The following is a 13,214-nucleotide window of genomic DNA, read 5'->3' on the forward strand; positions in this document are numbered from 1 at the left end:
TAATTAAATATTTTCTTCTTCATTTATATCTGTGATTTAATCACTAAATAAATATTTTACAACATTAAAATAATAATTCAATTAACAATTTTTCATTCCTAAGAAATAATATATTCAATAGATATACCTAAATAATATCGCAAATAAAATTGGTTGGGTATTTCTCAATAATATATTAAGTTCTAATATAATAATATATTCCTAGGACATTGAGATATATTGTGTAGACATTCATCTATAGTCTATACTATGGCGTATTATTATATAATCGTGCATTTCATTTTAGCATTATTTGGCTACGTGTATTACGCGTTGAAGTTTTTAAGGTTTTAAGAATATATATCGAGATGAATTTGTCATAGATGCTATGATAAATTTCGATTAAAATTTTGAAGAAAAATCAAAATTTCTTAACTTTTTTCTGATTTTATTTTGTATATTATATTCTTGTTCAAAATGTTCGAATTTGTATGTTACATTATCATTAACGTTGACTTTATTGATAGTCAATAATTATTACTTTCAGTAATTGAAAATTTTGGACATTTATATAAATAATCAAATTATTTTATATTTAAATATAAGTAAAGAGATCATAGGATTTAACAAGATTTTCATTAGAGAGAGTACACCCTGTGGTTTGAGTTAACAAACATGTCATTTTAACAAGCTGTAACCATCTGAAACTTTGAATTACGGTCAAAACATTCCTTAAACCTTTTACAAAAGCCAGAATAATTTTTATACCAACATAATTTTTGCATTAAGTTCGTCAATATAACCACAGTATGTCCTCATTTCTCAAAGTCTAACACTACAAGGTTTAATAGATAGAACAAACAACAAATGTATAGATATATGTATATAAATTGTAAAAGCTCTAAATGTCCTCCATAACATTTTAAATTCATTGGCTTACATTTTGATATGTCGAGATATTTTCAGTCAAAACAACGAGAGGTTTTACCCGTAATATAGATAAACGGATATATTTAAAAGTCACTTGGATATATTATATAATAATCGAGATTGATATATAATTTTAAAATTCATTTATAGAAAGAGTTGACTTTCGCAAGCAGTGCAACACTATGCTTACTTTAAAACTATAAAGTTATATACACAAGTACGTCCAATATATTTGATTTATATATTCTATAGTGCTCTAATTTTACTATAAGTATAACTACAAAAATCTAATCAATTGACGTTGCAGTTTCAAAACATAAGCGTTGAAAATATATTCGACTTATAATTGTATTATAATATCAGCTAAACTGGTAATATATTTATTTATATTCTTAATAATATATAACACCGATAACTGTGTAATAATAACTAATAATAATTGTTATTTTACAATAAACTATGGAACGGTGACCAAGCCACCTCAAAATAGCATAAGACATAGAACGGCAACAGTTTGATAAAAACTATTAATAATAAATAATTATTATAATATAATAATAAATTATAATATCATCTAAATTGATTAGGCTTTGCTACACACATAATCGGTTCATCACAACAATATTTATTGAACAACAAAACCGACTCGACTCACTTGTTCGGCTTTTGCCGATCGGGTTCATCTACTCACATTCGGTTTTGCCGGCCGGCTAGGCATATTAATGCCGAACCAAATATGTGTACAACAAGCCTTTCTAAACGACTTTAATAGAGTATTAGATTTTTAGCGCGTTTAAATCAATACAGTATGTACTTATGTTATATGATTAATTATATTTCGTGTATTTATGTTATTTAAAATACACAAATATCTTCCGTGCGTTACTTTAGCTTTCGTGCGTACTATACGTTTTTTTATGATTCAATTCAATCATATTTACTTCTGAACGTTCGCCAATTAATGATTTGGGATCAAATTCAGAATTTTTAGGTTCTGTATAATTAATTAGTTACTATTAGTAACTCATTGAAGATTGAAAGAGTTACTTTTATAAATATTATTAATTTATTTCTTTTTTAAGAACTTTAATTCTCGTTTTCTTAAAAGCACATATACATATTTTTTTGTTCTAATTAATAATTTATTTAATTTCTCAGTAGATAATTGCCAATTATTATAATAATCTCACACTAGACGATTTTCATACTTTTTACTTTCCTAAAAGTCCATTCATGATATGTTTTCAATTTCTTAAACAATGTGCGTTTATATAATTATAACTAAATAATATAATCTTAGAGCTTTAGAACAGTGTAAATAATTGCATTTTAGTTTAAACCTGCAGTTTTTAGCCAAATATCTTAGCTATATATAAACATATCCAAATATTTTATACTATAGGACAGATTGCTTGCACTAACTTTTAAGATATGTACGCGATATACAGATAAATTTAAATAAAAACCTTGAGCTAGTTTCAACGTGACGCTTTTCTTTATAAGCGCTTTTTTAAATCTCGCTTCAAATTGTTAACTTTTTAAGCGGTTTATTGTTTTGTACAATTGTCAATGTTTGGCTACAATTATAATGGCAATGTCATGGTTTAACACGAGCCATCAGCGCTTGGTTTGCCCTGGATAACCTGTATAATTGCGTTACTTCTTTCAGCGTATCTGTAAAAACAGCCCAAGGTATTTTGCAGCCGAAAATACTTAAAATATCTCTATAAAAATAACACAAGCGAAAACCTTTCCAAAACAGAACAGTCCCTTTCCACAATAGTGCATCTATATTCTTCTATCAAACCTGGTGCAAGATTCTTCTCTTCTTAAGTCTCCACCTTCTTGGCTTGGAACATTAGTTTCATGGAGTCGAGGGCTTCTTCTAGAGACTGTCTAAAGGCTTCCGTGTTGGTGACGCTGGAAGAAGTAAAGGAAGCTATGCAGAAGATTACCGAGTCCTTCTTTGGGTTGTAGCTGCAGCCGTAGCCGTCGGGACAGACTGCTCCGTAGCCCATGAATGTGCCGTCCGTAGTTGTTGCAACCTGAAGAAGAAGATACAGTAGTTATATTGTACGAATACCTAAGATAAGACCAAAACAGAAAATCTTTTTTTATTGTGTACCCACTTAAAGCTAGTTGCGATCACTCGCTGATCAAGAAATGAATTATGTTTAATGACTGCACGTGATACGTAAGGCATTTGAATTTAATTTATGTACCTCTATATCGTCAGGTGTCCTCATTGTGGAGTCAACTTTTAACGTACATTTAGGATTAATACTATTAAGCACATATAATAAAATAAGATTAATAGCATCACGCGAGATACCTGTATGGAATGATGGCATCAATCACCGATTACTGAGCGCAAATATAAATGAGTGCCTTTTTAAGAACAGTTGTTTACAAGTTATCAATTTTACCTCACCTGACTGGTACTCATCTTGAACTCAAACATCTGTTTGTAAGCGTCATCGCAGAACACTGGCGGCAGTTCCCCCAGGGTCTCCCGCGCCATCTCCCTCAGACCCAGCAGGTGGTTGTCGATGCCCTTGCCCAGGATGTTGGCTTCCATGATCGAGGTCTGCTTGCGAGCTGCCTCTTCGAATAACTCTAGTTTCTTTTGCTCCTATAAATAGATTTATCAAGGTATAATCCGCTAACCCCCAATTGGCCAGCGTGGTGGACTCCAGGCCTAACCCGGGAGGGGTCATTACGGGAGGAGACCCTTGCTTAGCAGTGGGACATTAAATTTACTTATTTTTTTAGAGATAATCTAGAAATTATTACAATCAGTAGGAATCTTTCTATGAAGATTCAAGATATATTTTTTCCAATTAAATTGTGATAAAGCTAAAAAAATCTACTAAGCCTTTTGTTTAATATTGTTTTGTGCAATAAGGCTATTTAAGCAGCATACGTCCATACGTCTAAGGTATTCACTAAGGACAATAATAAGATGAAAGACAAAAAAGAGATATAACAACAAGGGCAAGACTCATGAAAAATCTATTGTATATTGTGAACAAACAAATTCCTTGAAGAATAGAGAATACTAAGAGATCCAGAATACTAAGATTCCCTTTCAGCAGTTTTCCAATATCTATTTTAATCAGCAAGCATTTACCACGTTTACATAATTACAGAACAAGTCCTTACCCCATACAGATTGAAGGACACCTTCTTCTGCCCATCATCAGTGCCGTCGTTCAGCGGGGAGGTCTCCGCGGTGCACATGGCCGCAGCCCAGGCCAGCGCGGGGCCGTGAGCTGACCTGATGTTGTCAACACGACCTTGACGGAAGCGCCGGAGGGAAGCCGACTCGTATGTTGTTACCAGGTAGCCGTACATCCTGAGAAGAGTGTAAGGAACATTGAACTAATTTATAGCTTTTCTATATATTATATTACTAGTTACTGTACGTATATACTAGTTACTATATGTATAGGTATAGGACCCCTGCGGCTCTTCTCACGTATTTGTTAGGAACACGAAAAGTTGGCTTATCTTCTATTTAAACCAGGTAGCGTATGATTTTCCGAAAACACTAACGAAACACTGACACATGTGTCTTTTATTGCAACCAAAAATCCCAAAAATGCACATTCATGCTCCAGTTCGGAAAATCACGAAATCCATACAAACTTTATAACTTAGAGGTGGATTAATTTAAAATCCTATCGTAGCAGCTACATCATAAAAGATCTAAATTGTACGTTTTCAACTTCTGTAGTTCAGGCTGTGCGATAATGATTTATCAGTCAGTGAACTCTTACTGATCGTGTCGGTTTAGCCTACCAGTCTATGAGAGTGAAGGAATAGAGAGTGTACCTGTGTATTGTGCACACACTTGAACACTATAAATAAAGTCCTGCATCTTTAGCCAGTTTCTAAGAAATTGGTCGCTGTACAGATAACAGGTAGGAGGATATTATAAGAACTATCCTTAATTAAGACTTATGACTTTTGCTCTGTGGTAAATTTGTTTAGGTTTTTAGGTAAAGGAAAATAAGCGAATATTTATTATTATATTGTTGTATTGTTAATTATCAAAGGTTTTTTGTGTTTGTGTCTACGCGTACGGAAAGGCATTTTATTCAAATACAACTCCCGCTCTATGAATTGCTCTCGTGTCGCGGGGACACGAACACTTTTAAACAAGGGACAGAAAGAGTTACCAATCACAAAACAACAATTTGTGAATCGCACAAAATAATAATTTTCCCGTATGGAAATCAAAAATGTTACCTAACTGAAGCAACCAATGTTTATAAACAATATATCTAAATGTATTGCTAAGCGCAAAACTCAAGAACGGCTCAACCAATCCGACTTATTGTTTTTGTAAAATTGTAAAGTCGGAAAGACACGGGAAAGGTTTTTGTGGCAATAATAGTCGCGGGGGAAGCTGCACGGGTCAGCTAGGTAGCTAGGTATAAATAAAATATATAACTCACTTGTAGTAAGCGTACTGTATCGCCAGCTGTATGTAGACATCAGGGCTGGTGCGGCAAGACTTCATGAACTCGCGCCCGTAGCCGCGGTATGTGTACACCTTGAAGTCCAGGTCTGAAATAGCACTGTGGAGAGAAAAATATGGGGTGATATGAATTAAGAAACAGTGTTCAATTTTATCTATAATGTGTCAAATAAAGGAACAAGTGTTGTGCCTTATTGTGAAGGATAATTCGATTGCGCTCAAAATATTAGTATTTTAGTATTTAAACCATCACGGTTTGTAGTAGGTAAACCTTAAAATTCACATTGCCTTTAAGACTCGTTAGCAATTTTGTATTAAAAATGTTTTTAGTTTTAAATTTTCAGAGAAAAAACTAGTTGATAAAATAAAAAAAAATGTCACATCTATAATAACTGTAGTTCACTGAAGAACAAAAGCTCGAATCGCACGCTACTAAACTCGACTTTTTTCATCCGGCGCCAGTTGCCTGCGAAAAAGTCTAATTAAAAAAGTACTTCAAATACACCTACCGATCTAAATCCCTAGCAGCCTGCTCAATATTCCTCTGCACTTCTGCAGTAATGTTCCACTTCATGGCTTGCGGGGCGGGCAGCAATGCTGGTGGTGGTGCCGGACGGTCGGCCACCTCGGCCCTGGCGAGAGCTCGCTCAGCCAGGCGGACCACCGCCACGCCCTCTGCGGAGCTGTGCTCGTAGCACATGCCTATTGTGCCGTCTGATGATATTATCAGCTGGGGAAGAAAATACATTTATGTAGACTAGTACTTGCAAATTGCAATTGTTGGCTTTCAGGCCCTGTACCTTGAAATATTTTCGTTTTGTATTTATGTACTTCATTACCAAGTATCATGTACCAAGCAAAGGCTTATGAATGATTCGGTGACTGCAAGTAGCTAGTCTTTCATAGAGATATACAAAAAAAGACGGTTATTGTTATGTAGTAAGCTCGTTTCTATAAAATCAAACATAATAACTACAAAGGATGTATATAGAGGCAGAATAAGTTATATCCGCGCCTTTTTTTCTCTTATTTTGACAGTAACTAAGTAGTCTGAGCCACCAACACCGTGACAAGCTTCTACTATGTATACTGGCTTGCTTAGAAAGCCTCGGAATCTAGTATTTATATAGCATTCTGTTGAAAAGAGGGGAGAGTATGGGAAAATGGCGTGTTCATGATAAAAAATATTGTTGTATATGAGCATTGCTTCTCACCTGAACAGTCTTATCAAACCAGCGGTTGGCGGAGTGATGCCTGGTGCCAGCGCCGTGCATGGCCCGCAGCATGGCGTTGGTCTCCGGGTCGGTGTCCGCGCGGTCTCCGCCCGCCTCGTCCAGGCACAGGATGCACAGCGCGCGGGAGATCAGCTCCAAGTTCATGCGGTTCATCTCGTCTGGGAAACAGACGTGAAAGTGAGTATAATTTTGTAATTTTGTTTTGATATTTAATTTAGTAATAAATGTACGCTTCAATGTTATATTATTAACAATAATTTCTGTAAAAGTGCTTCCTGTTTTTTTACTTAAAATAAATCCTGTTTTAGTTCCTTCTATTATCGTACAGCAATCAAATCGTTTAGTTCCTTCTATTTGAAGAAAAGTAGCTATCTGCTTTGCGCCCAGGTTTTGAAACTCAAAAAATTCTTGAGAGCGATACTGAAGTGTTAAAACTACTAAAGTTTACAAATTACTAAGTGCTTCAAGTGAAAACTAAGATCCATAAAAACACGAAACTTTTTTTATTATTTACTACTTTACTAGAGTATGGAAAAATTATTTAGAAGGTCTAACATTGATCCTAAATAACGTTAGCTGTACTAAAATTAAGCTTAAACAACCGAATAAAATCTTGATGCCATAAAACATTTAGAAAGTACCTTTAATCAGATGTTCCCTGGCCCTCGCCCACTGGTCTCTGTTCATGGCTGTGAGGAGACCGACCCTGGGTGCAGGAGGAGCTCCTGCCGCGTCCACCATGGCGTGGAGCAGCTGAGCTTGGATCTCGCCAGGAGTCAGCCGGCCGCGGTCTACTGCCTTCACTGGGATCGGGTAGAACTGGAGAGGAATGGTCAAATTAGGGAAACTTGTGGATCTTGAAGATTTTTTTTCTTGGGGTATACATCACATGGAAGTATTTTTAAAGTGTGTTAAGGCATAAATATGTTCGTTTGATTGAATAAGGCCATTTTAAGTAATAAATGTACATTGCAATACACACTGTATCTTACACATCTTGAAAATGTGTAATGCGATCTACCAAAAAATTTCGTAATAACTATATGAAATCGATTGTTGTCAGTCTGAGTATTACAACCATTTAAACTTTATTCCTTCACTACGTAACATGCAAACCCGCCAAACATATTATCGACACCAACTCATTAATTATCTAAGAATGCATTGAACTTTTACATTAACGAACCAATTTTTTTAACAGGGAGCCGTAGCTTTGCAATTTCCTCAAGTTATACGAAAACCTAATAAATAAAAAGTTATGCCGAAATTTCAAAGTTATGTATAATGCATTTCCCCGAACACCTCCTCTACGAAACTTGGCGCATCTTGTTGGAAACTTTACAAAATAAGTTATTCTAGCGAGGGGGACGTCTCTCGCTTAAGTGATAAAGCGCACCGCGGCGACTAAGTGCTAACTAAGTTATATCCGTCTAAGTAATGGATTTACTCTTGTTATTGAACGAGTAATGGAATTTGGCGGGTTAGATTTAAAGTTTGAAATATTTTCTTGTCTTTGTGTGAGGGAAAGTTCTAGTTTTACAATGAATCGATTGTATTGACTGCTAAAAATATGGTAAAAATATTTTAATTATTTCTATATTATTATGGTGGGGCCTTTGTCTGACCAAAACACATTTAAGATTTGATTACTCTGCAAGGATTTGCGTGTTATAAGAAACAAAAGGCGCTTGTAGCTAGTTGCGTGGGTTCAGCAACCTTAGCGTGGACATTCTATAGATGTTTTGAACGTCTCCAATGTCCATGCTTTAGAGAACACGTGATAAGATTGACCCTTTACCTGCTATTTCAGTCACAGACAAACAGCTTAGGCATTTCAAAAGCCTTCAGGCATCTTGAACCACTTTTACAAGAGCCATGATGAATAAATTAATGAAAAGATACAACAATAATATTGTTAACTTACATAGTTCCTGCAGGCGACGACCACCAGTTCCTCCTGCTCCTCAGTCCCACTCCTGACCGGCGGCATCTCCTGGCGGTCTTTTCCCACCTCTGGTATACGACAGACCCCGAGCAGACGATAGAACTGCTCCATGCAGAGAGGCTGGCCTTTCTCGCGGCTCGTGGCTCGTTCTAGAGGAAGCTCTCCTCTGGAAAAAAAATATACGTTTTAAAATGAAATTAAAATTATATGAAATATGAAGTTTCCCTGATTAATGTCTTTGATGCTGAATATTTTTCGATAAATTATGTTTATTGGAGACAATTTGAAATAAAAAATGTATTGATGGAGTAGAAATTCGATAGGTCTTTTTACTTAGTGTCAAGGCAACCCAGTAAGTAGGTCAGAAGTCTGATTTTGGTAGATACCTCACTAGCATCAAATTGCTAAAACTATAAAGAGCACTTATTTTACCTGATCTTAACATCCCAAATAATAATTGGGTCCTCAAATGGGTCAACAGTTTTAATATGCAATACATACTTATATGGGTAGGTATCTGTTTGTATGTCTATGTCTAATCACAACGGGCGACGTTTGTTAAATCTCTAGATTGAAACCGGCATAATTTCAAATAATATTTGTCTAACCTGTCCAGCATTTCCTTATAATCGAGTATGTCATCGATGAACAGAGCTCCGAGGTCGGCGACCTCCTCCATCTTGGCGAAGTGTCGGCGAGGGAACACCATACCGGGGTTGGAGTTGATGGGGAGAGGCAGCCGGACCTTCAGGTACATGTCGTCTAGCCACCAGTTCGTCACCTAGGAATTAACGTAAAGATGAGTAAATTATAGTATTGTTTGTTGGTAGGGGGAAAGGTTTTAAATAGTTGTTGTGCAAATTGAGAGATTGATTTGCATTTAAGTTTACAAATAAAAAGAGTTTTCGACAATTTATTATGTCACTCATTATAGTATTTGACATATAAAGTACTCTGTGTTTGACATGTTATTTTATTATATTATTTTTATTGGGCTCGCAGAATCAACAACCAAAGCATTTAAGCTTTGGTTGTTGATTCTGCGAGCTAAGCGACTGCGATTCTAAGCTATGGAGACTCTCACATTATAGCCCTTCTCCCATTACGATACGCCCGCGCGACTCTAGTCTCGGAGACTAGTCGCCACGAAGTATCTCACATACATTTGTATGGAGACTCTCACATGACGATACTGGTATTCTACGCGTTCGCGACTAGTCTCGCGATACCCGCCGTGTTGGTCGCTTGTGCGTCGCGTCTCGCGTAGACATGCGCTCATGTTCGGGAGCGGATTGAACATGGAATCATTCATTTCCTAATTGGAACTATGTTCAGGAAACATGTTCGCGGAACTATATAGTTCCACCACGTTTCAAGTTTGACAGACTCCATACAAATGTATGTGAGATACTTCGTGGCGACTAGTCTCCGAGACTAGAGTCGCGCGGACGTATCGTAATGGGAGAAGGGCTTTAAAGAGACAGTGGTTTTGTTGTGATGATCGGGCGTCATCTTATCTTACAGCTGGTTTTGTAAGAAGAAAATATGACCACATAAATCTAATGGAATGGTCATGTAATTTGTGATGCGTATTATAATATCATGTACAAAGTTTATTAAAGAGGCTTCCAACGGGGTAAGAGAAAACAACATAATATATTTATTAAAATTATTTATTATTATCTAAAATACAAGTTTTTATTTTGTTTAATTCATTCTGTGTTATAGATAATTAACTAGAACTAAACATTAAATTAATACATTAAATAATAATTTTATATGTACAAACGAAAAAAAAATAATAATAATAAAGGAACTAAACATAAACAAAATTAAAATTAAAATAAGGCATCATAAAATATCTCCGCATCGCCGTCCCCGGGTAACGTGCCCAGAAGGCTGGCAGCATTGCCACGTTGAATGGCAATGCTTATTCTTTGCCCTAAGTAAAGGCCAGCCCTCTGGTCACGTGTCGTGCTGATTATTCGGCGAGAGATATCAAAGAAAATTTTTTTTGCACTCGGACCCCACGACCCCATCGTCTCAACTCCGAACGGCTCAAATATGCAATCACCAATAAGATTTGCATATTTGCGCCGTTTGAGGGACTCTGCAGCTGCAGCAGCAGCGCCGGAGCAAATCGACGTGCTAGGAAGATGTGATGGCGCAAGGGTATCGACGCAAGTTGCGTCCCATACCAAAGGCCTACCCATCTTCCAAGGTAGCAACGACATACCATCAGGTCTCTTGCCATCGTCACGTGCCAGCCCATTAGGTTCAAGAACAGCTGGCACGCCGGCGGTGACAAGAGCACGACGAATTATGTCATTTAAGCTGCAATGACGTGAAATGCGGCCGGCGCTCCTACTACAGGAGACTTACTTACTTCTTATCTTAATATATCTTCGAACTTTTCAAAGCTAAGCGACACAGTTGGACTCAAAAAGAAAATAGTTCTTCTCCGTCTATGCGTTCTTGCTGGTCTTACAGTAGTCGTTGTAGTGACTATAGCTTTCTTATTACTTCTTCTATAGTAAAATTGCTCAGGATTCATGTTCACTAAGGAATTACTTATAGGCTTCTGGTAACTAATGCTGACGTCATTCAAAGATCCCCGAGGTTTCACATATTCAGCTCTGTCTAACCTCATTCTTAAAGAATTGATCCTATCTCTCACAGCATTCGGGTTCGCATATATTATCTGAGATGTGTAAGGCCTATCCATCATGTTGTTCAGTCTCATTGGCTTCGGCAAAGTAGGGATCACGTCTCTGTGAAAAGCTTCTTGGACAGAGTTGATTTTCTGTTTCCAATTAAAGCCTTCTGGGTGATGGTGAGTAAACTCTTCTCGGAATATTTCCTCTTCTTCCCTTTTAGGAAAGAATAAGGTTTTCGCTCTGTCAAACCTTTGTACTCCATCTTGCATATCAAATCGAGGATTTAAGATAGAGATTCTAGGAATGGGAGTTAAAGGAACTCGGTTCTTCACGTACTTCGGACGTGGTTGAAAGTATTGTGAGAGCAAACCTGGCGTCACAAAACGATGTTGAGAAAAAAAGTCTTTTGTATTCATTGTCATGATGTCCTTTTTCTTAAAGCCACCTATTTGCAAACGTTTCATCTTCCTCACAGGCTTTCTCGTAGATACTCTCATCATTTTAACAGGTTTCACTGGGTACAAATGTGTCTTATCTAAAGGATCCATTAGTACTTCGGTAGAAAATAACCTGTGTCTGTACGTTTTCTTCGTGACAAACCCTGGTTCTTTAATTTTATTACCGAAAACATTCGATTGTGTATTCCTATTTATTTTTACAGGGAAATGAACGAATCTGTTGATTTTGACTTTTGGTCGTACTGTCTGAAATTCTGTAGTACAATTTGATGCTTTTAAAAATGCCTTGAATTCTAGAGCTGTGATGAACTTGTGTCTCAGTGTTTGTAGTATAGCGCATGACGTTTGAGGTTGTGGCCGCAATTTAGTCTTACGTTTCAACATTTCAAGATCTTCTTTGGTCGTTGGCTGGTATGTATTATATTTAATATTCCTCGTCACGAAATCATCAGGGTGCAAATATCGATGTCTATTTATCCTCGAACTGTATATCTTGACTTTATTCTTATCTAACAACTGAGAATCTATTAATTTCGTGAGAAGGTTCTCAAAATCTGGTCTCCTCGTATTTTTTGCGGTAGATGATTCCGAATAGATAATTTTATTGACTTTAGCTATAAATTCATAGGGTTTTTTCGCAATTGGTAAAGTAAAGACTCTATCAGTGCCTTTCTTTGTATCTTTAAAAGTTAGTTTACCGATTCCCGGCGTATAGGCATAAGAAATATTCTTCAACCCATCTTGAAGGCTGATAACGAAATTAGTTTTGGTATTGGTCGCGTTTTCACCAACTTTATTGAGTGTTTCACGGACGTAGAATACAGATTTCACATCACCTTTGTGTGCTAGATTTGTTTTCGAACCATTATTTAAAGTAAACTTGTTGGCAGTGTTTGTAGTGTTCGTATCAATTTTTAACATTACAATATTAGTTAATTTTGTTTTGCTTTCTTTATTGTTTAGTTGTTTTTCAGCAATCGTTTTAATATCAGGACTTGATACAATTTCTTTAGAAGTTTTACTACTAAACAAGACTTTGCCTGTGTTATCAATAGTACCTGTAATTGTACTTTCTTCTTTTATTTTATCAATGAAATTATTCTCATCAGTAATGTAATTATCAGTCACTGTTTCAACATAAACTTTAGTAGTAGATTTTCCGTATATTTGAGTTTTAAAATCAAATGCATTGACATGTTTTGATATTTGTTTAGTTACGTTATGACGGTCCAAAACAAATTGACTTGTTGTCGGATCTAAAATGTATATGTTTGGAACGAAATGATTGGCGAAAGTATTTTTGAGTGGCACTACTTTTATATGTGGATGTAATGCTAGGTCGTCTTCTTTTTCTTTTGAATCAGTTATTTTTATGTTTGATACTAAAGTATTAGCTTCTTGAGTTTCGGTATTCCATATTTCAGTTTCCATATATTTATTTTTAGTCCCAGCAATAGTTGTATCTTTTTCTGTTTCTTGTCCATAACTAGTATCATATTCTAGTAGAGGATTTGTATGTATTTCAGG

The 13,214-nt window shown here is 36.1% G+C and overlaps 1 protein-coding gene across 1 annotated transcript in view; it reads right to left on the reverse strand.

Moving 5' to 3' along the window:
• Window positions 1–527: 527 nt before the first annotated feature.
• LOC142976408 (vesicular acetylcholine transporter-like) overlaps window positions 528–13,214 on the reverse strand; it is an 87,176-nt gene continuing 74,489 nt past the window's right edge. The window contains exons 5-13 of the mRNA XM_076119742.1: window positions 9,181–9,353; window positions 8,552–8,738; window positions 7,269–7,446; window positions 6,607–6,785; window positions 5,902–6,122; window positions 5,370–5,492; window positions 4,072–4,264; window positions 3,341–3,541; window positions 528–2,954 (exon numbers count right to left, since the gene is read on the reverse strand). Coding sequence (XP_075975857.1) covers window positions 2,739–2,954; window positions 3,341–3,541; window positions 4,072–4,264; window positions 5,370–5,492; window positions 5,902–6,122; window positions 6,607–6,785; window positions 7,269–7,446; window positions 8,552–8,738; window positions 9,181–9,353 — 1,671 coding nt within the window. The 3' untranslated portion in view covers window positions 528–2,738. The remainder of the gene's footprint in view (window positions 2,955–3,340; window positions 3,542–4,071; window positions 4,265–5,369; window positions 5,493–5,901; window positions 6,123–6,606; window positions 6,786–7,268; window positions 7,447–8,551; window positions 8,739–9,180; window positions 9,354–13,214) is intronic.

The sequence above is a fragment of the Anticarsia gemmatalis genome, chromosome 11, assembly GCF_050436995.1.
Source record: "Anticarsia gemmatalis isolate Benzon Research Colony breed Stoneville strain chromosome 11, ilAntGemm2 primary, whole genome shotgun sequence".
Lineage (NCBI taxonomy): Eukaryota > Metazoa > Arthropoda > Insecta > Lepidoptera > Erebidae > Anticarsia > Anticarsia gemmatalis.